This window comes from Rhinatrema bivittatum, chromosome 7 (assembly GCF_901001135.1).
Source record: "Rhinatrema bivittatum chromosome 7, aRhiBiv1.1, whole genome shotgun sequence".
In the NCBI taxonomy this organism is placed as follows: domain Eukaryota; kingdom Metazoa; phylum Chordata; class Amphibia; order Gymnophiona; family Rhinatrematidae; genus Rhinatrema; species Rhinatrema bivittatum.
Genome location: NC_042621.1, coordinates 216,517,909 through 216,538,963, shown reverse-complemented (window position 1 = coordinate 216,538,963; position 21,055 = coordinate 216,517,909). Strand labels below are relative to the sequence as shown.

At 44.0% G+C, this 21,055-nt stretch overlaps 1 protein-coding gene across 2 annotated transcripts in view; it reads left to right on the top strand.

The window, feature by feature from the left end:
- The window catches only part of ANKRD22 (ankyrin repeat domain 22), a 51,306-nt gene extending 34,310 nt beyond the window's left edge, over positions 1 to 16,996 (top strand). The window contains exons 5-6 of one of the 2 annotated variants that reach the window (XM_029609828.1): positions 4,740 to 4,838; positions 16,231 to 16,996. In XM_029609828.1, coding sequence (XP_029465688.1) covers positions 4,740 to 4,838; positions 16,231 to 16,308 — 177 coding nt within the window. In that variant the 3' untranslated portion in view covers positions 16,309 to 16,996. Of the gene's footprint in view, positions 1 to 4,739; positions 4,839 to 9,503; positions 9,790 to 16,230 lie in introns of those variants that run through there. The other variant, XM_029609827.1, reaches the window with a different exon arrangement.
- The last annotated feature ends 4,059 nt before the right edge of the window (positions 16,997 to 21,055 follow it).

The following is a 21,055-nucleotide window of genomic DNA, read 5'->3' as shown; positions in this document are numbered from 1 at the left end:
CCTTCGTCCATGCCTCCAGTTGTCTTCAGGTTCCTGATGTCCTTCGTCCGTGCTTCCAGATGTCTTTGTGTTCCGGATATCCTTCGTTTGTACCTCCTGAAGTTCGATGTCCTTCCTGACGCCTTTTGCCTTTCGCCTCTGCTTCCTTGCCTTGGTTCCATGATGTCCACTTTCCCGGCGTGCCGTTGTCATGGTCCGCGACCAGCCCATGGGCGGACTGTGTAGGGCACCTCACGGTACAAGGCCATCGTCTCCTCCACAGTGCAAGCCTCCGGAAGATTTCTGTTTGTTTCCTGAAGTTTTGAATCCCGAGTTGTCTGAAGAATTGTGTATTTTGAATCCTGTGCTTGAATCTTGTCCCGGTCTTCGGAGCTCCTTGCATTTGCATCCGTCCATGCCAAACACTCTGTTTGAACCTGCTCCGCATCGGCGTGGTCTGCAACCAGTCCCGTGGGTGGACTGTGTAGGGTGCGCTCCGGTGCAGGCCTCTTCAGTACCTTTGCCATGTTCCAGTATCAGCTTCTATTATCTCTCCTAGAGTCTGCTTCAAGCCCAGTGTGGTCTGCGACCAGTCCCGTGTGTGGACTGTGTAGAGCATGCTGTCGCAGTCTCGACCCAGCACTTTGATCCTATGCCTTGATTCTTCATCTACAGTGCTTTGATCCTATGCCTTGAGCCTACGTCTACAGTGTCTTGATCCTTGCCTTCGTATCTACCTCCTCGCCTGAGTCTTCGTCTACGGTGTCCTCGCCTGAGTCTTCATCCTAAGTCTTCCATGTTCCAAGGACTCCGTCTGCCCTCGTCATCTGTCCAACCTGCCGCCTATTGCCATTACCCAGCAGCAGGTCCAAAAGGACCTGGAATGATTGGAGGACTGTTCATTGATCAACACTGCGTTGTTGGTCATCCCGGGGCGTGCAGGTCCGGTAGAGGGTCAGACCTTCCATCTCCTTGTCTTGTTCCAGCCTTGTCCTTGTTACTCGTGCTCGCACCAGCTCACCTCCCGTGGTGTGTCTTGGGGCTCCTCCCTGAGTCGTGCCGTGGCCCAAGGGCTCACAACACCTGTTCTAGAAACGACCGTGCCTCCGCGCTCGTAACAGAAGCATTATGATATTCTGTTTTATTCTCCTTAGTATTGCAATGATAAAGGAGCAGACTGGGAGGGAAATTCCCTATCCCTCTAACTAACATTCCTCCCTTTTCCCCTCTCCACCCTATTGTATTTTTTTTTGTTTTAGAACTTACCTTCCCCTCCGAGCAATGATATTAAATCAAAGGAACTGAAAATAAGGAACAGAAAAGCAGTATTTTCTACTTTTTTGTAACTTTTCGGGGCTCCTCAAGAATTAATGCCTGCTCTGGACAGGTGTTAATTTTTGTGGGTTAAAATGTGCATGTTGGGCAAACATTTTTTTTTGCTTCAGGAGAAAATAGGTAATAGCCTCATCAACATGAATTTACTTGTGATGAGCGCTATTACTTCTGTGCTTAATTGGACACACGGTTTGGATGCGCTAACCCTCATTTTCCATCGGGGGTTATGGACGTGCATGTGTGTTGAGCCATGCGCCGTGGCCAGCGCACAGTATTGCATCAGCCTGCTAATGTAGAACCTTGGATTGGATAGTTATGAGTTGGGTTACTCTTCCCTAAGGGGCAGATTTTAAATCTATGGCGTGCAGAAATCCTGGGAGATATGTGTGTGGCTGGGCCGCATGCGCACCGAGTGCATTTTAAAAACAGTCCGGCCACGCGTGTATCTCCCAGTATGCATGAAAGTGCTGGGCATTTAAAAAAGGGTGTGCTGGGGGAGGGGTCTGGGCAGGGGACAGTTGGGACAGCGCCATTTTATGCTAGCCCGGTGAAGCACATGCCAGAAGCCAGCTGGTGCGTGGAACTTACTCCTGGCTTGGAGGAGCAGGTAAGTTCTAAAACAAAAACAAAATAGGATAGTTAGGGTGGGTTTAGAGTTCATGGTGGAGAGGGAAAAATGGAGGAAGGTTAGTTACGGGGATAGGGATCTGAGCAAAGGCCTAGTTGCGTCGCTGTGTGCTTTTTACAAAATACCCCCCCTTGTGCGCATGGGTAGTTGATTTCATTACACGCACGCAGCAACACGTGCATGCTCTAAACTTGTATGTCCCTTTTAAAATTTTACCTTCCCGTGCATCACTTTGCATTTGTCTATATTAAATTTTGTTTGCCATTTACTTTCGTTTGCCATTTACTGCCATTAGTCTCCCAGTTTTGCAAGGTAGTCTTGCAATTTCTCACATTCCTCTTGTGATTTAACAGCTTTGAATAATTTTGTGTCATTGACGCATTTGATCATCACACCCATTTCCAGATTGTTTATAAATGTATTAAAAAGCAGTGATCCCAGAACAGATCCCTGGGGCACTCCATTGGGAAAATATATTATTTAGCCCTACTCCGTGTTTTCTATCTTTTAACAGGCTTCCAATCCACCATAGACCACTCCCCCATCCCATGAATTTTTTATTTCTTAAGAAGTTGCTCATGAAAGACTTTGTCAAATGTTTTCTGGAAACCAAGATACACTCTATTAATCATGTTTTTGGAAGGAGAAATTTCTCCTTGTCTTTTCTGTAGCTGGTTTTATGGCTGAAAGAAGCTTGTCTACAGGCATATTTTTACATTTAACCCCACTACCCTCAAGGTCAATCATTTCTCATTGGGGCCTGAAGTTTATTCCTTTAAAGATACTGGTGCAAGTTAGGATTTATTTCACCAATATGAGCCTTTAGGCTTCTTGTAAAACTTAGTGAGCACAAAAAGAACAATTGGAAGTGGGCCGAGCCCCAGAAGGACTGCAGTAGTAGACTCTGATGTTCTTTCTGAGCTTGGTGTCATCCTAGCTCACCTATGTCAGAGAACTCACCCCGGCAACCCGGTAGCTTCATTCACATTTACAGTACTTACTCCAGGCCTCACTGCCTTCTCCCCTGGCCTGTTAGCGGTGGCATGCTCTCATGAATGCTGCAGTTTATGTATTTTATTTATTTAGACATTTTTTATACCGTCGTTCCATTATAGATCACAACGGTTTACAAAGAGACATTCATAGTTATAACTTAACAGACAAACAATGATTGTTACAGATGTAGTATTATTGTACAGGCATTAAAATCTGTCTAGAGAGTTTTCTATTACATATCAATAACTGGTCTAGTGTTAAGGTAAGTAGTACTGGGATTTCGAATGATAACATAATTTTCCATCTCGTTTATTCTCTCAATGGGTTCATTTTCGAGTTTAGATTATTATTTTAGTCATTCTTGTCTTTGTGGCACTCTATTTTCTGGTGTTTTAAGTTAGATTATGTGCATTTTTGAATAGCCATGTTTTTAGTTCACATTTGAATCTCTTTCTATCAGATAAACTACATAGCGTCTCGGGCAGAGAATTCCGATCTCTTATTTGTGTTAGGTGTGTGCTCCTTATTGTTGGAATAGTTAGCAGGCCTTTATTTTGGGATCTTAAAGTTCGTTGAGGTGAGTAAGTTGTATCTAGCTGGCCAGAAGTTTCATCTCCCTAACTGCTCACTGTCCCATCCCCCAGCAGATTGCCCTCATAAGGCCACTATCCCAGGTCAGGTGGCCACATCTAGCCAACTCTCTGTCACCTCCCACCATTGCTGTGTGTCAACTATCCTAGCATAGTGTCAGAATCTACAGCATTGCAGAAAGGGTCACAAACAGATAGAAGGACACTACCTTCTCTTTCTTTCTTTTTTCAAAAGAATACCTAAAAAGGATCCAGTTACAAAGATTTCAGTGGCTGTATATGTCGGTATATTTGGGTTTCTCTCTGTTCCATTATTTTAATGGTTACTACCCTTAACCAAAAAGCCTGATACTACAATTCTGATGCAACTCCAATATTGCTCTCTGCTTCAACTGCAGGGGGTTAAGGAAATTGAACCCAAACAGTAACCAACAAAAGCATGGGGGTAACTTGCTTGATGCAGCGGTTACTACCCTTAACCAAAAGCCTGATACTACACTTCTGATGCAACTCCAACATTGCACATTGCTCTCTGATTCAACGGCAGGGGGGTGGGGGAGAGAGAAATTGGACTCAAACGGTAACCAAGAAGAGCCCTGCCGTTGGTTGTCTGAGTAACTGATAAGTATGGGAAAACTAATAACTATGGGAGCTTGCTGTGCAGACTGGATGGGCCGTAGGGTCCTTTTCTGCCATCACTTTCTATGTCTCTATGTTTAACATCCTTCAAACACCCCATTCTTCTAGTGATGCATGATCAGAACTGGCTACATGATACACATCCCGAATGTCGGCATATTGATTTAGAAAGCTAAACTCTCAGCTTGCAGAGAAATATCAGATGTGTCTTGCTGGTAGCAGAGTTGGTGGACTATTCATAGCTGTGATATTGTATTACTGCTGAAAAGAACAGCAGTACTGGATCCCAGCATTAGCACAGAACTATGAACAAAAACAGAATACTGTAAGCAAGCACCTTATTACATTGGGTCCCTGATTTAAAAAAAATCTGTACTATCATCTATCAACACAAAACTCGCATTGAAATGCCTGAACCTCTGCTTTTCAAATGAGGAATTAATGAAACAACTTTGTACAACTTATCTGTTTGCCAACAGGGATACTAAAAGTGACACCTGCTAAGCATTTAAAATATTTACCAAACGCAGATGATAAATGTGCATGTATTTGTTTTCTCTTTTTCATTATAGCAAGGTAACACTGCCCTTCATTATGCCTGTAAAATGAAGAACCAGGAAATCATTTCTGCTCTTCTTGGAGCTCATGCCAACATCTCAATAAAAAATCAGGTAAGCCTATTGTACAATCATCTGACTAACACAGGGTGTCTAAAGTGTGTGCTAACAAGGAAGGGGTTCAAGCAAGCAGAGAACCTAGAAAAGGGGAACAGGAGACCGTAAACATTATCTGAAATTTAAGATCAGCAATAACGTTAGACTATCTGAGGTGGGCAGTGACGGAAGATGGGGGAAAAGAGGCTTGTTGAGAAAACAGCTTTAGTCTTAAATGGTCTTTATTAGCTTTCTGCAGCAGAGATTTCTGGTACCCATATTGGTCCAGGACAAAGCTTGATTCTTTATAGAATGTGCTTCCTGTTTTTGATCGGATTTTAGAATTTTCTAAAAACAATGCTATTACGAGAGCTTTTGAGACCACTTAGGTCCTTTCTTCAGGCATGCTGTGCTTTAAAGGGGTGAGAGAAAGCAGAAAAAGTCATTTTAAAAAGCACAATCATACACATTTTGAATGTTCTCGCATATTGGAATACAGAATTGGCACTTCCGGGTTGGTTTTCCAGCTCACCCTGGAACAGATTTGCACGCTTTTGTATTCTATTGCTTACTTAGAACATTGAAGGGGACAACACAGGACACAAATATCAGACGCTACACTGCTTGTGCTACTTTAAGGACTTTATTATAGTGGCAAGATAACATCTGTGTGTTAATGACAGTTTTCACTTGCTCATAATTTCACTCAAGAGATAATTTGTCCAAAATAATGGAAGTCAAGATCAGAGTCCCAATCCCAGTTCATCTGTCAAATTTCAGACAAAAATCAGTTCAGTAGTTTTTAAGCTGCAATATATGAAAAATGTTGATTTGTTCTTTTTTGTACAACTTTTCAGATTTATCTGACTAGTTCAGAAATATGACAATGTTGACCTTAAATTTCATTCCTCATTAGCAATACTGTACAAAATATTGTACTGTCCTTCCACTGTGTAACACCTGGCCCAAGGGTCTCATAAGGAGTCCAAGGGCACACAAATAATATTGGGGCTTTATCTATTTTCATTTCCCATACAATGCATCAGACCCAGAGTCTCCAGGATTCCTTATAGGGGGAAGAACACGCTCCTAGACCCTGGGCATTGTCTTTTCACAGTCTGTAGTCTACAGCAATAATCATGCTGGACACTGATGATATGGTTCCAGCATAACTTAACTGCTAGGTGGTTTTAAGGTTGGATGTAGTTCTGTTTATTTATTTATTTATTTATTTAAAATTTTTATATACCGACATTCATCCAGGATATCATATCGGTTCACATTGTAACGCAAAAACAAACGCAAGTTTACAAGTTCAATCTTCACCCAGTCCATAACACAAACGTTACTGAGGGTAAAACTGTGACTCTGCAGTCTCTTACTCAATGTATAATTTCCGCCAGATTCCCTACCAGTTTAGGGTCAGTTTTGAAGTTTCCTCCTTGGGATGGCTACTATGGTAGGTTGATGGATCAAGTGCATTTCGACATTTACAATACCTCTGGATCAGATGTCTTGGTATTCATGTATCATGCTCTAGTTTCTCCCTCAGTTCTGGTTGTATTTATTTATTTATTTATTTATTTATTTATTTATGGTTTTTATATACCGATCTTCTTACATAATATGTAAATCAAATCGGTTTACAGAGAACAGTTGAATAAGCTTGCTTGTGGGCAATTACATATAACAAAGAACTTTTTTGAGTAACATATTGTATAACTTTTTTGAATAACATTTAAACATAAGAGCAAAATATACATGGCTAAAGCATAAACATAAGAGCAAAATATACATGGCACAACAAAGTCTTATATGTCTAAATCTTAATGTTTTAGATTGAGCTTTTCTAAATAGCATTTAAAGAAGAAATAAATAGCCAAAAAAGACAATGTCTAAAATATGGTATTATGGAATTCCTAGTTCCTAATTGTACAGATGTCATACAGGAATTTGTTAACAGTAGTCTAAGATCATTTACTTCCGCATTGGTAATTCGAAGCGATTAGGGAGGAATGGGAATGGGTAGAGTAGGGGTGAGGGGGTCGGGATGGGTGGGCGAAACTCAGAATCCAAAGGGGGGAGAGAAGAATAAAGGGAGGGGGGATGGAGGGGTTATATAATTAGAGCGGAGAGGATGTAAAAAGAGTTTGTTGAAGCAGCTTTTTAGAAATCATGGAAATGCTTGGCTGAATAGCCAGGTTTTCAGTTTTTTCTTGAATGACTGGTGGCAAGTGTCTTGTCTGAGTTCTGGTGGTAGTGAATTCCAAAGTGAAGGACTTGCTCTGGAGAAAGCCCTATTTCTTAGTGGGGTACTTATCCAACGCCTTCTCCTGGATATCTAGAAGATATCTGTAGTGGATATACACCAGTGAGGTGTCACTCTTCTCCTTTACTCCTCAAGTCTTCTCTCTCTCTCCCAGGACAACTGATTGGTTGTCCCATTCTCCTCTAAAACCCTGATTGAGAACACTGACTCTTGGGTGAGAGCTCAGAAAATTCCATGAAAGAAGGAAGGAGTGGACAGAAGCTTCCTTCAAAAGAAATTTAGAAAACAAGTGGGAAGAATAACATATTTTTTCATCTTGCTCTGAATCCACACTTTTAGACATAAGGTCTAAGGGTTCTTCTTTCCCAAAATAAAAGGAAAAGGAACACAGGCGCAGAAGCAAATCCATTCTGTCTCCTGAATGCTTAACTAAAAATCCACACTCTAAAATGGTATCTCTGTTTTTTAAAAAAAGACAGGACATTACCATTACAACAACCCACAAGATGGAGCTATAAAACAAAAGACATACCTGAGCTATATCTACACATATGGAGGTAGATTTTCAAAGGGTTACGCGCGTAACCCCCCAAAGCCCCCCTGCGCACATCGCCGAGCCTATCTTGCATAGGCTCGGCGATGTGCGCAAGCCCCGGGACGCGCGTAAGTCCTGGGGCTTTCCTGGTGGGGGGGTGTCGGGTGCGTGTCAGTGGGCATGTCGCAGCCGGCGCATCATCGTGGGCATTCCAGGGCGTGGCCGTGGCCGCGGCCTCCGGACCAGCCCCCAGACCGGAACATGGCGCGCTGGCAGCTGGCCCGGCGCGCTTAAGTTACGCCTGCCTCGGGCAGGCGTAACTTTTCGGACAAAGGTAGGGGGGTTTAGATAGGGCTGGGGGGTGGGTTAGGGAGGGGAAGTTGCGGGGGGGGGGTGGGGTGGGGTAGAAGGAAAGTTCCCTCCGAGGCTGTGGCTCTGCGTGCGCAGGCTGCCGATTTTGGGCAGCGTTGTGTGCGCCGACCCCAGATTTTAACAGATACGTGCGGCTACGCGTAAATCTATTGAAATCCAGCGTACCATTGTTTGTGCCTGGTGCGCGAACAAAAGTACGCACACGCGTAGTTTTATAAAATCTTCCCCATGGTGTATTCCCTGTTAGTAGAGAGACCCAGTAGAGCTCTACAATTACTTGGGAAAAAATTGTATTTTTTTAAATCAGAAATGGGAACTTAAGAACTACCTGTTCACAAACTATCCATCTTGTGTTAACTGAATTCTACACAGTAGTACAATTTTTAAATTTGAGTGATCTAGTGGCTAGAGAATGGGCTGAGAACCAGCGTTCAAACCCCATTCACCCCTTGACAGTTCTTGTGACAGTGGGAAATTCATTTTCTCTCTTATTGTCTCGGGTACTTACTTTGGGGAAAGAACTTGTACAGGAATTCAAGTAATGTTTTAAGCCACCTTGAGCATCATTTGAAAAGGCTAAAAATAAAAACCCCACAAAACTCTGTAATAGTAATTTTTTATGTGATTGAAAAGCAAGTGATACGGTAGAAACTGATTTTAAATACACTAGCACTTTGTAATACATATTGAATATTTATTTGAGTATTGTGCAACTCCTTTTTATACGAGTGAGATCTGAAAGAAATCATTTGTGCCAAGCAAAATTTGACGATAAAAAGTGTCTATATTTTCACACATTTTTGTAAATATAATTGCTATAATAATGCAAACTTATTTTTTTAAGCAAATTATAGTCTTTGTGCTTTATTTTATCATTCAAAATTACTTTCAGACCTTTTCAGGCCAGAATTTAGGCATAGGTGATACAGGCAACCGCCTAGGTTGCCAAATTTTGAAGGCACCAAATAGTCAGGCTAAACAGGAGCCTGCTCCTACTTGTTTAAAGTCTGTGTGCCAGCACCACTTCAAAGAGACGCTGTCATGGCATTCTAATCGGCATCTCGCTCTCTGCTCTCCAGTCCTGCCTATGGTTCTTTAATAATTCACTAGTAGTTGTCCTAGGCCCTGCACAGAAAACTGGTACCTCAGAATTAGAAGGCAAAATCTGGTTAAGATCTGAATAGACTAGAAAAAACAAAACAAAACACAAGATCGCTGCATTAGGGAACTTTTCCCAGCTGCACTTGGGAGAGTCTCAGCAGGGAAGAGCTAGCATTGAGTGGAGGCAGCATTACCACATAGATTGGCTATCAGAGATTTTTTGGCAGAAGAAAGGAAGAGGGAAGCAGGAGGTAAGCTAAGCCCCAGCGGTGACCAGCGTTGAAGGGGAGCAGAGCTTGGAAATCTTACAAGCGTAAAACTTTGCTTGTTTAGACAGTAGGAACTTTCAAGTATGCAAGAATTAAACTGTGCCTAGTATTTAAGTCACAGATGTGTCATGTTTCAGCTGTTAACACGGCAAGTAATCAGGATGCACAGGAAGAATTTCTGCAAGGGAAGGAAAGCTGTGGATGTGAACCTGTTTCGGGATAGCTGTATGAAGAAAACAGACTTCCTAGCTAAAGGAAACCCCAAGTTGTTTATGTCTGGATTAAGGGGAATTACCTAGGAGGAAAGGCTAGGCAAGTGGATTTGCTATTTTGTTAAATTGAATTATCTAACGTTCAGTAGTTTCAGATGAACCTAAGCATGTGAACTGTGATTAGATTTAAAAATGGATTGCTCCCCGAAGAATGAGACTGATTTTTTTTTTGGACTAGAAAATTATGTTTGAGGTTTAAGAATAAAAACTCATTATTGGAATCCCTCTTCTGTTTAAGCTTATTAGAGGGTGAGAATGGAGAGAGGCTGGCAACCTTTTTGGTGCCTGAGTGCAAGAGCAGCTAATAAGTTGGATGGCAACTGAAAGGGTAAAATTCCCCCAAACTAAAGCTTCTTCTGTGTTGGAAGGGAGAGCTGCATTAAAAGCAGCAGGCTCTAACACATCATTTGCTTATGGAGTTTATACCAGTTGAACCTGCCCCCATATCCTCAGCAAGACCAGTACTGCGCAAAATGGCACATTGTGAAGGTGGCTTGGTGGCTGCAGCAAAACAGCACAGAAAGAAGAGACTCTAATGTAGATGAGCTGGAGAAGAGCAGGTTATGAAAAGGAGTGAACACTCCCAGAGTTCTTCTGATGTGAAACTCATGTAAAAACCCTAATAAAAAGCCCAGGTGCAGTTTGTCAGAGACTTTGGGATAACCACAGAGAACACCCAGTCTAAAGACCCTGCAAGACATGTACAGATAAAGCAAAGCAGTATAGGAGCAGCCAAAACTCATCTGAAAAAGGGCTGGGTGCGCTAATCTGGGGGTTTAACCTGGAAAAGTCCCTTTTGAGTGTACTCCTCCAATCCAGAAGGAGGTGCTACAGCCACAGGACTGGACATATTTGGGCAGGTAGCCTACGCCCTCCTGGAGGAGCAAATGGGGCTCTCAAGCCAGAGACCTAGGCAGAGGTAAGACATGGCACATTCAGACTACTTTGTGAGGGTCCTGATCTTGTATTTATACTGACACAGGGTAGCCTACACCCAATATATAGACGGCACAACCACACAGCCAGTGAGCCAAGATGTACCCCCGACTACTCGTGACTTCTATGAATTGCTATAGTGTCAATCTTAAATCCAGCCCCAGATCTTTTTATCTGTAAAGCTTTAGAACATGCATAACTGCACCTCGAGACACTATTTATGTTTTGAATTATTTAGACCATTCTGTATGTAACCCTTGGGCTAGTGTCCCTTCTTAGGATACCAAAGACCACACCGTAAACAAAAGTTAAGCTGGTAAAATCCTCTACTGATGTTACAATCTGATGTCTTAGATTCCCTGTTGGAAGTAGGGGAGGAAAGAATACTTTCCTCACTCCAGAGCATTGTTTGTCAAATCCAGTATTAAAGTATCTTGTATACATTGCTAATAATCACATTCGGGCCGATACAGTAAAAAACGCGGGAGAGCGGGCAAGCGCCCGCTCTCCCAGCACGCGCACAGGACACTCTCCTGTGCACGCGATACAGTAAATAAATTTATTTAAATTAGGCCCGGTGGTATAAAGAGGCGCTAGGGACACTAGCGCATCCCTAGTGCCTCTTTTCGGACAGGAGCGGCGGCTGTCAGCGGGTTTGACAGCTGACGCTCAATTTTACTGCGTCGGTTCTCGAGCCCGCTGACAGCCACGGGTTCAGAAACTGGATGCCGGCAAAATTGAGCGTCCAGTTTTCAACCCGTGAGCCGCAGGCCTATTTCAAAAAAATTTTTTTTTTTTTTAACTTTTTTAAACTTTCACGACCTCCGACTTAATATCGCCATGATATTAAGTTGGAGGATGTACAGAAAAGCAGTTTTTACTGCTTTTCCGTGCACTTTCCTGGTGCCCGGAGAAATTAGCGCCTACCTGAATCGGCCTGATTGTTGTAAACAGCAGTGATCACGCTGAAAGCTGCTTTGGTTTCCAACATAACTTTTACTCATTAAAGATGGAAATTTGATGAAAAATATTTAATTCCATGTTATTGATATCTACAATCCATTTTACAGTTTCAGATTGTCTAATAAACGTGATTTTCAGCTTCCAGTTAGTATATTTTGTTACTGATGCCAATTGATATGTCTTATTCCTTATCCATTCCAATTAATGGAGCAGTTTTGAAGCTTTCTCCCAGAGTTGGGTGGAAAGGATAATCTTTTCCCAAAGTAAGTTTACTTAAGTAAAGTCCTAGTTCTCATGTCTTAGTCCAGTGGTGCAATCATTCTGCTTACTTCCCTGTTCATACCTGGATGGTATCTCCATGCTCCTCACTTCCACATCTTGGTAATGTAGATAGGGTTAATATCGGATGGGGCCCACAGATCGTTACAGTCTCCTCTCTCCCCAGGAATGAACCCAGATTAATTCCTCCACCAGGACTGCCAATAATCCATCTGTGCTCTCTAGCTGAGAGACACCACTTCTCTAGATGGCATATGCTGAGTTCCTGGCTCCTAGGGTACTCAGGCAATGCAGCGAAAAAAAGCCTTAAAGGGAAATAAAAAACAGAGACAGGAAGGGTGGAACAACTTCCTCCTCCAAAAGCAAAATGTTTCCAAAAGGACATTTCAGGGTTGAGAAAGGCACCCTTTCCACAACCCTCAACCTTTGAGGCCCAAAGATCTTTACCTAACAAATGAATAAAACAGGAGACAGCATAGTGACATTCTGCCCATACAAGGGATAACTAAAAAATCCACACCCTAAGGTAGTGGCAAAGGTTTATATACTCTTAAGAGCATGTCAGGCGCCAGGGTTGCCAGATAGTCATGAAAGAACAAACGCTATTTGCTGAAAAAACAAGCCCATAACAAGTGAGAGTAAAACTACTTTTATTAGAATATATTTATACCCAGAAAACACTTTAAAAAATATTTTTGTGAGTGTAATGGAGGAAATAAAATGGTTTGCAAAAGTATTTGACCCCCTAAAATGTCAGCAGATTTATGTGGATTACAAATGAGCAGGTATGGAGTCTATGGACAAGTGGCCTGGCTCTGCCCCATCACACTCATTCCCCCTCCACACTCCCTCCAAGCAAGTCTCTGGCCTCTCTCACTCATTCCCCCCTCGCCACCCCCTTCTAAGCAAGTCTCTGGCTTCTCTCACTTATTCCCCCCTTGCCACCCCCTTCTAAGCAAGTCTCTGGCCCTCTCACACTTATTCCCCCCTCGCCACCCCCTTCTAAGCAAGTCTCTGACCTCTCTCACTTATTCCCCCTTCGCCACCCCCTTCTAAGCAAGTCTCTGGCCTCTCTCACTCATTCCCCCCACGCCACCCCCTTCTAAGCAAGTCTCTGGCTTCTCTCACTTATTCCCCCCTCGCCACCCCTTCTAAGCAAGTCTCTGGCCTCTCTCACTCATTCCCCCCTCGCCACCCCCTTCTAAGCAAGTCTCTGGCCTCTCTCACTTATTCCCCCCTCGCCACCCCCTTCTAAGCAAGTCTCTGGCCTCTCTCACTCATTCCCCCCTCGCCACCCCCTTCTAAGCAAGTCTCTGGCCTCTCTCACTTATTCCCCCCTCGCCACCCCCTTCTAAGCAAGTCTCTGGCCTCTCTCACTCATTCCCCCCTCGCCACCCCCTTCTAAGCAAGTCTCTGGCATCTCTCACTTATTCCCCCCTCGCCACCCCTTTCTAAGCAAGTCTCTGGCCTCTCTCATTCATTCCCCCCTCGCCACCCCTTCTAAGCAAGTCTCTGGTCCTTTCTCACTTATTCCCCCCTCGCCACCCCCTTCTAAGCAAGTCTCTGGCCTCTCACACTTATTCCCCCCTCGCCACCCCCTTCTAAGCAAGTCTCTGGCCTCTCTCACTCATTCCCTCCTCGCCACCCCCTTCTAAACAAGTCTCTGGACTCTCTCACTCATTCCCCCCTCGCCATCCCCTTCTAAGCAAGTCTCTGGCCTCTCTCACTTATTCCCCCCTCGCCACCCCCTTCTAAGCAAGTCTCTGGCCTCTCTCACTTATTCCCCCCTCACCACCCCCTTCTAAGCAAGTCTCTGACCTCTCTCACTTATTCCCCCCTCGCCACTCCCTTCTAAGCAAGTCTCTGGTCCTCTCTCACTTATTCCCCTCTCGCCACCTCCTTCTAAGCAAGACTCTGGTCCTCTCACACTTATTCCCCCCTCGCCACCCCCTTCTAAGCAAGTCTCTGGTCCTCTCTCACTTATTCCCCTCTCGCCACCTCCTTCTAAGCAAGACTCTGGTCCTCTCACACTTATTCCCCCCTCGCCACCCCCTTCTAAGCAAGTCTCTGGTCCTCTCTCACTTATTCCCCTCTCGCCACCCCCCTTCTAAGCAAGACTCTGGTCCTCTCACACTTATTCCCCCCTCGCCACCCCCTTCTAAGCAAGTCTCTGGCCTCTCTCACTTATTCCCCCCTCGCCACCCCCTTCTAAGCAAGTCTCTGGCCTCTCTCACTTATTCCCCCCTCGCCATCCCCTTCTAAGCAAGTCTCTGGCCTCTCTCACTTATTCCCCCCTCGCCACCCCCTTCTAAGCAAGTCTCTGGCCTCTCACACTTATTCCCCCCTCGCCATCCCCTTCTAAGCAAGTCTCTGGCCTCTCTCACTTATTCCCCCCTCGCCACCCCCTTCTAAGCAAGTCTCTGGCCTCTCTCACTTATTCCCCGCTCCCAGCACATCTCCAGCCCCCTTACACTAATTTCTCCCCCTCCAAGTATATCTCTGGCCCCAGTCCAGGTAGCTCTTCTCTTTGACAGTTATCAGCTAAGTGCTTCACTCCCTTCAATGCTCAGCCCTGCTGTGCTGCATAAGAGTTTCCTAAACTCTCAAGGTTCAGAAAATTGTGGTGCAAGGCAGCCAGAGTATCATGCCGCGCTGTGCCTGACTTGGTCACCCGAGGCTGTTGCTTGCTCCTGCAAGGCCAGGTTCTGCCCACGTGCTCCTCTGACGGTGACCTCTGCAGCTGTCCTATACTGTCGGAAAACATGCCTCCTCCATGCAGAATCCTCTTGGGTGGCGTGGCCTGGCCTCAAGGCAGCTTTTTCCGTCTTCATTCAGCACAGTCCTCTGTTGCTGGGAATCCTGCCTCAGTGCCTGGACTGCTGATTGCCTGCCCCAGTGCTCTGGGATGGCTTTCTTGTTTTGTGTAGTGCCAGTCAGAGTGAGTAAGGTAACTGTTAGGAGTTCCTTCTTTCCTGCACTTATTGATCTTTTCCTTTGCTGGGGCTGCACTGCACTGAGGCTTCCTGTTTGTTATAGGCTGCGCACGCTTTCCCGCAAAACATTTTGGTTGGGCCTACATGAAAAGTGGGTGGGCCATGGCCCACCCAGGTGCACCCATTGCTACGCCACTGCTATAGACAGGCCTCATTGGCAGCAACAGCCAATCACAAGAACAGCAGGGCACATGCCCCGCCCACCAAGTCCAAGAAAGCGCAATTTGGGGGAAAAAAAAGTAAATCGCTATAAAGAAAAAAAAGCTCAAACTCGCGAGAAATAAGCGAAGGTGGCAACACTGTCAGGCACCCATATGGGGGGAGCGAAAACCCACAATAGTACCACTTCTGGTCCCCTGTGACAAACAGAACAATCCTTTTTAGTCCAAGCCAATGCTTGTGGAGGGACCTCACCCCCACCCGAGTCAGTCGGGTTTTCAGGATATCCCTAATGGATATGCATGAGAAATATTTGCATACACAAAGTACTGCATGCAAATAAATCTCATGCATATTCATTAACGATGTCCTGAAAACCCGACTGGCTAAGGGCACCCTAAGAACCAGTTTGAGCTCCCCTATATGCACTCTCTACATGTACAAGATAAGGTGAAAAGGTGGGATGCACTCACCCGAGTCTTCAGGAAAGCCTCCTGATGAAGTAAAAGCAGGTCAGAAAACTGGTGTTGGTATTTGTTTTGTTTACTCTTCTAGACTGAATAAAGTGCATACTGCTTACCAATGTTTGGGATACTGAGAACAGAGCACGGTCAGCCATTTGTTGATGTTCTTGACAAGTTCCAAGCTTTGTGCCTTAGTATTTGACTGCCTTATTTTAATTTATAAGATAAGGCTCGTTCAAGGTCCTTTCCTCAAAGATTTTCTGCTCAAAACTGGTACACAGAGAATAAATAATGTCTTTAAATTCACACAGTGACAGGCAGACCTTTGTCTCCAGGTTTCCTACTCAGTAAGGACTTTACCTGAGCACATACAATGGAGAAACTCCATGCCAGGCCCTACTTTCTGAATGTATAAACCTCAATTCAAAATATTTCTCAGCTACATAAATAGAAAATTGTCTCCAATATGTTCACTTGTGGCATTTTTTTTCACCTCTGCGGAAAAGATATTCAGGTTTGCTCTTGGCATACCTACCATCCTTCTTCACTACAGTACCTGAATGTAATCCGCTTTGAGGTGCCAAAAAGTGGAATATAAAAAAAAAATTCTGTTTACTTCACTTAACACCAGTTATTCAATGGCTGTTCCCTCAGTCTTTTCCCCACTATTTCTATGCTGCACAATGCTCTAGTTACTCACCGGGCCATTACCATTCCCCTTCATTCTCCACCCAGGAACATAACATGCTCATTATTCAATATGAGAACTGAATAGTTTATCTCTTTTCTCTCTTACAGGATGGGGAGACTGCAATAGATATAGCAAAGCGGCTCAAATTCACCAAGATTCTACAATTGCTAAAGAAGACATCTTGAGCCTTAACTTTTAAGGACTCTTTTTTTTTTTTTTTTCTATTTTGTCTCAGCTGTATTTTTTAAATTATTAAACAGGCCTAGAAATGCTATTGAATGGGACCTTGTAAAGGAGTGTATGTCAGACCCTCCTTAAATGCTCAGACTTATGATGAAAAAGTTAGATGCTGTTAGACGTTGGTGTCAAAATTGAAACATTGGATATCATTTCATACCATCTTTAAGTGAAACAGAGTTGTGCTGCAAGAAATATAAGCTAACATCTTTAAGTGAAACCGCAAATGATTGAGTAGTCCGGAAGACCTTGTCGGTGGACGGGGTACTTCGTCAGGCTTGCTGATGCGGCTTCATAAGCAAATAAAATATATCTAATTAAAATTATATAAAAATAAAAATTAGCTTTGAGTGAGTGGTGATACAGAGAAACGATTACTGATGTCCACCTTAAAGACAGCCATAAGGGAATCCTAGTTTCAGAGCGTTCCCCTGGGGAAAGGGATACGATGCCAGGGTCCAGAGGGAACAGGGGGCCCCAAATGTGAGGAGAAGAAAGCAGGGCATTTCCTAAAGCTTCTTGTTTGAAGACTACTGCATTTTTTGTTGCCAGTACTGCTGAAGTAAGCAGGCTCTTGATTGTTTAATTTGCTTGTAAATAATAAAAGTCTGTAGAAGAACAGCCGGAGTCCAGTCTACTGTGTCCTCCAGCAAGCCTAAGGCCGCTCATGCTGTTACAGAATACCAGAAATCCAATCCTGGATCTCATCCTGCCTGTCTGACATTGCTGCCTGGATGTCCTGCCGCCACCTTGAACTCAACATAGCCAAGACCTAGCTCCTTATCTCCACCCCCAAGCCCACCTTCCCTCTTCCTCCTTTCTCTGTTTCTGTGGATAACATGGTTGCCCCGTCCTAGCAGCTTGTAACCTTGGAGTCTTCTTCGACTCCTCTCTCTCCTTCTCTACGCATATCCAAAACACTGCTAAAACATGTCATTTCTTTCTTTATAACATTGCCAAAATCTGTCCTTTCCTTTCTCAACACACTACAGAGCCCTTATCCACTCTCTCATCTCCTCCCGCATAGACTATTGAACTTGCCTCTCACAGGTCTCCTGGCAAGCCATCTCGCTCCACTGCTATCTGTTCTAAATTCAGCTGCACGACTTACCATTCGCCAAGGTCGCTACGCTCACATATCCCCCTTCTTCTGAAGTCACTGCATTGGCTCCCTATCCGCTCCTGCATACACCTCCTCTTTTTCACCTACAAATGCCTTCACTCGCAAGCACCTGATGCCCTCTCCTCTCTTCTCTCTACACCCCTCCTCGTGGACTCTGCTCGTCGGATAAGTCATGCCTATCTGTGCCTTTTTCCACTACTGCAAATTCCAGACTCCGTGCTTTCCACCTGGCTGTGCTGTGTGCTTTGAGTACTCTTCCTGAACTGGTGCGTCATGCTCCCTCTCTTGCTGTGTTTAAATCCCATCCAAAGACCTACCTTTTTGAAACCACTTTTAAATCTTATGCTTGATTGTGTGCTTCTACTCTTGACTAACTTTATTTTCTATTAACCAAGTCTATTGTTCTATAAAGTTGTCTTATTAGATTGTAAACTCTATTGAGCAAGGACTGTCTTTTTGTATATTTGTACAGTGCTGCCTATGTCATGTAGTGCTATAGAAATGTTAAGTAGTAGTAGTGGTAAGCAGTAATACAAATATGGCGCATGTTAAAATATAAAACAAGCTCCTTTCACAGTAGAAATGCACTGAATGGAAGGGTCATTATAAGGAAGTAGAAAAGTTGCCAGCTAAAGGTACAGCGGTCTTCAACCAGGCAAACAATGTTAGTAGTTAGCAACCTCTCCAGATCTGGGAGCCCATAAGCAATAAGTGGAATAAAAACAGGCCACAGCTTTTATTAACAAAGCAGTATTCAAAACAACAGTACCTGGGTCAGCAATCTCTTGCTAAATCATGTGATCATTTCTGGATCATCCATCTGACCTGGGACCAGCAAAGCTGTCTAGAATCAGCACCAATGTGACCTGCTGTGGGACAGTAAGTGTACTGCCACCTCTGCCATTATCAGGGCTCCATGCTGTGAAGTAAGGTTGCCCACAAAAGGTTCAGCCAAACCCAGCACATGCCATGTGGTGTACTGGGATTCTTCAGCGCTGCGATAGCCACCCACTGGCAGCAGCATCTTGATTTTCAGAAAGTCTTTGACAAACTACCTCATGAGAGACTTCTGAGGAAAAGTAAAAGTCATGGGATAGGAGGCACTGTGCTATTCTGGTTTGGGAACTGTATCAACTAGCTCACCTTTATCCACATGTTTGTTTATACCTTCAAAAAAATGTAGTAGACTTCCTATGGCTAAATCCATGTTGGCTTTGTCCCATTAAACAATGATGATCTATATGTTCGGTAATTTTGTCCTTTATGAGTTTCTATAATTTTGCCTAGTACTAATGCTCACTGGTCTGTAGTTTCCTTGATCATCCCTGGAACCCTTTTTAAAAATTGACATTACTTTAGCAATCATCCAGTCTTCATGAACTGAGATGATTCTAAAAGTAGTTTACAAATTACTAATTGTTGCGCCCGTCGGTCGCAGATGGCTGCGACCCTCTGATGCTCACCTCTTTTTTTCCCTGCACCAGCGATTCTCGGAAGAATGGCAGCCTCTGCCTGCAAACGCCGCCTTCCCCGGTGCCCCCAGGACGGCATGGGTGATTCTGTCTGCCATCTTGAATTGGGGATTACCTAGGGCACATGCGCCAGGCCCTCTCATACATGTCATGGCGGGAACCTCAGGGGCATCCCCTCCGCATGATGTCACCCGCCAGTGTATTTAAGCTATCCGGCCTATGCTTCCTACGAGTTAGCAATGACTTCCTTCCTGCTGAATTCCACTCCACTTGGAGCCGTTTCGCTATTCGCTACTCTGAACTGGTTCCTGAACTCCGGGACTTGGACGCTATAGGTACCCGCTCCTTGGGGCCTTGTCGCGTTCTGGCTATCCGCTCCTCGGAGGGCCTTCCTGCCTGGAGAATCCATCTACTCATGATTGGGACCCAGCCTTGTTCAGCCTTGTGAGTACGCATCTTGTTTACTACCATCTTGCTGACGGAGTGTACCCTGTGCCCTGTGCCTCGGGCCACTACCGTACTCATCTCAACAAACCATCTTCTACACTTTGGAGTGAGTGTCCTCATCTACCCAGCTCTGCTGACCTCCTGCACCTCTCTTACCAACAACAGTTCCGATTCTCGGTGTACCCTGTGCTGCGGGCCACTACCAGATCTACCCTGAGAAGTGTGTCATCTGGAGGAGGAGTTCCCTGGCGTACCCCGCTCCGCGGGCCACTACCAAGGATATCATCACTGAGTAACCTTATTACTCTGGACTGTATCTTCTTTCCCACTCGCTGGATACTTCACCTCGTTCCAGTCTAATAAAGTCTAGTTACTATCCGTCTCAGCTGAGGTCATACCTATTGTGGTGAGTACACACAGGACTCCTCCCTGTGAGTGGAGTCAGCTCTCACTATGATCCAGGGTTCACAACCATATCAGAATATAACACTAATAGTAGGTCTGCAATTTCATTTTTCACTCATTTAGTATTCTGGGATGTATATCATCTGGTCCAGATGATTTGCTACTCCTATACATGTGTATTTCTTTGTGGTATTATATCATAAACAGATGTTGAACATCGTTTTATTGATAGACAGAAATTTTTCAGCAGTGGGCAGTAATATTGTTTTCCTATGCATGATCATGGATGTTTTTGCCACGTACTAAAATTTACATCTGTGGCACCCGTGGTAGCCTCTCTTATTTATAAATATTGGCCTGTGTTACAACTACATTCCAATTTTTCTAATAAACCTTTGATAGCCTATAAACATGGCAAAAACATCCATGATCATGTGGTACACTCTTGGTTTATGGATTCTGATACAACATGTGAGGAAGAAGATTCAAATCCCAAAGGCCATTGGCCATGCACTAACAATTGCTCTATTTCTGGGCAATCCATCATTGGTTCAACTTGGCTTGACATTCCTACGGACACTTTATATGAAGTGTGACATTATTCTGATTGTTTGTCATCTAATGCGATTTATTTAATTATTTGCCCTTGTGACAAGAAGTATGTTGGTAGGACATCACGTCCAGTCTGTAAATGCTTAATTGAACATCAAAGTTCTATTTCGACCCAAAACCTATAAGCACCAATGGTGCAACATTGCGTTGAAGCCCGCCATCGGTTTCAAGATTTAAAATGGCACGTAATTGAACGGGTGATTACCAAAATGCACGGCAGAGATTCTGCTTTCCATCTTAACTATGGGGAATAATTTTGGATATTTCATTTTCAGTCCCTACATCCTAATGGACTTAATGAAGAAATTAATTGGTGTTCATTATTATAAATCATTCATTCATTCATTCATTCAAAGCCCAAAAGTAACAGATGATTGACATTTTGGACTCTTTAATTTCATTGGCAGCTCGTTGGGACCATGTTTAACCAGATTTCCGGTTTTGATGCCAGGATGTACACTAACGGTATAGCGACGATAAATGTGTGATTTTTTAATTTTCTGGTAACAGGTAATTTGTATAAAAAGTATTGATATAAATGTACCCTGAAGAAGAACCCTGGTTCGAAACATGGACCCGTGACAGTTGGTTTTGAAGAAGGGTGTCTTTTGAGAAGATCAACAGCTTATGTCTGCA